The sequence below is a fragment of the Sinocyclocheilus grahami genome, unplaced genomic scaffold, assembly GCF_001515645.1.
Source record: "Sinocyclocheilus grahami isolate Dianchi unplaced genomic scaffold, SAMN03320097.WGS_v1.1 scaffold66755.1, whole genome shotgun sequence".
Taxonomy (NCBI): Eukaryota; Metazoa; Chordata; class Actinopteri; order Cypriniformes; family Cyprinidae; genus Sinocyclocheilus; species Sinocyclocheilus grahami.
The window spans coordinates 1-754 of NW_015528339.1; the positions used below are offsets into that span (position 1 = coordinate 1).

Here is a 754-nt window from a genome sequence, read left to right on the forward strand (position 1 = left end):
ATGTAAAAAATGTTCTAACCCTACAACAGCATATTACCATGCATCTTTATAAATGTATTTAAACAACAACACATCCTTCAGTAATATGTGGGAAACAGTGCCATGCCTCACCATTGCTATCTAGAGGATAATCCCAGGGGACAACGGTGACCTGGGCACCTCTCTGGCAAAAGCAACGTATCTGGTTGTACTTGATGCCACAGTCTATGGCAGTGATTCTCACTGTGCCCTCTGGATTAAAAACTTTTGGTTCCTGTTGAATCAGGTGTAAATGACAAGAAATAAGCTGTCATTACACAACATTAATCACATTAAAAGTAATCTAAGGGTATCAAGATACTTACTTTCATGGAAATTTCTTTAACAAGATTCCGGGTGTCTGGATTGTCAAATGGAATGTCATTGGCTGAAGTTCCTTCCACCACAAGTTTCCCCAACATGGTTCCCTTTTCTCTGATCTTTTTGGTCAAGCTTCGAGTGTCAACCCCTGATTTCACAGGAACATTAGCATTAATTCCAAAACCCAATCACTTACTTTATAATGCTTAAATCAAAACTAATTCTTGGTTAAGAAGAACTTGCACTGACTGACCTTCAAGCCCAGGGATGCCTTGCTCTCGGAGCCACTGGTCCAGAGACTTGGCTGAGCTCCAGTGACTGGGATTCTCAGAGAGCTCCCCAACAATAAGAGCAGCGGCATGGATTTTGGAAGACTCAAACCACTAGACCACAAAGAGAAATATTTAGAACACAT

The 754-nt window shown here is 41.1% G+C and overlaps 1 protein-coding gene across 1 annotated transcript; it reads right to left on the reverse strand.

Annotated features, from left to right (window-relative positions):
• Positions 1–111: 111 nt before the first annotated feature.
• LOC107581042 (CAD protein-like) lies at positions 112–719 on the reverse strand (the record flags this gene model as incomplete). Its single annotated transcript, XM_016266625.1, has 3 exons — positions 112–253; positions 345–487; positions 593–719. Coding segments are annotated over 3 exons (412 nt in total), but the record flags the coding sequence as incomplete, so codon positions are not given.
• Between the last annotated feature and the right edge of the window lie 35 nt (positions 720–754).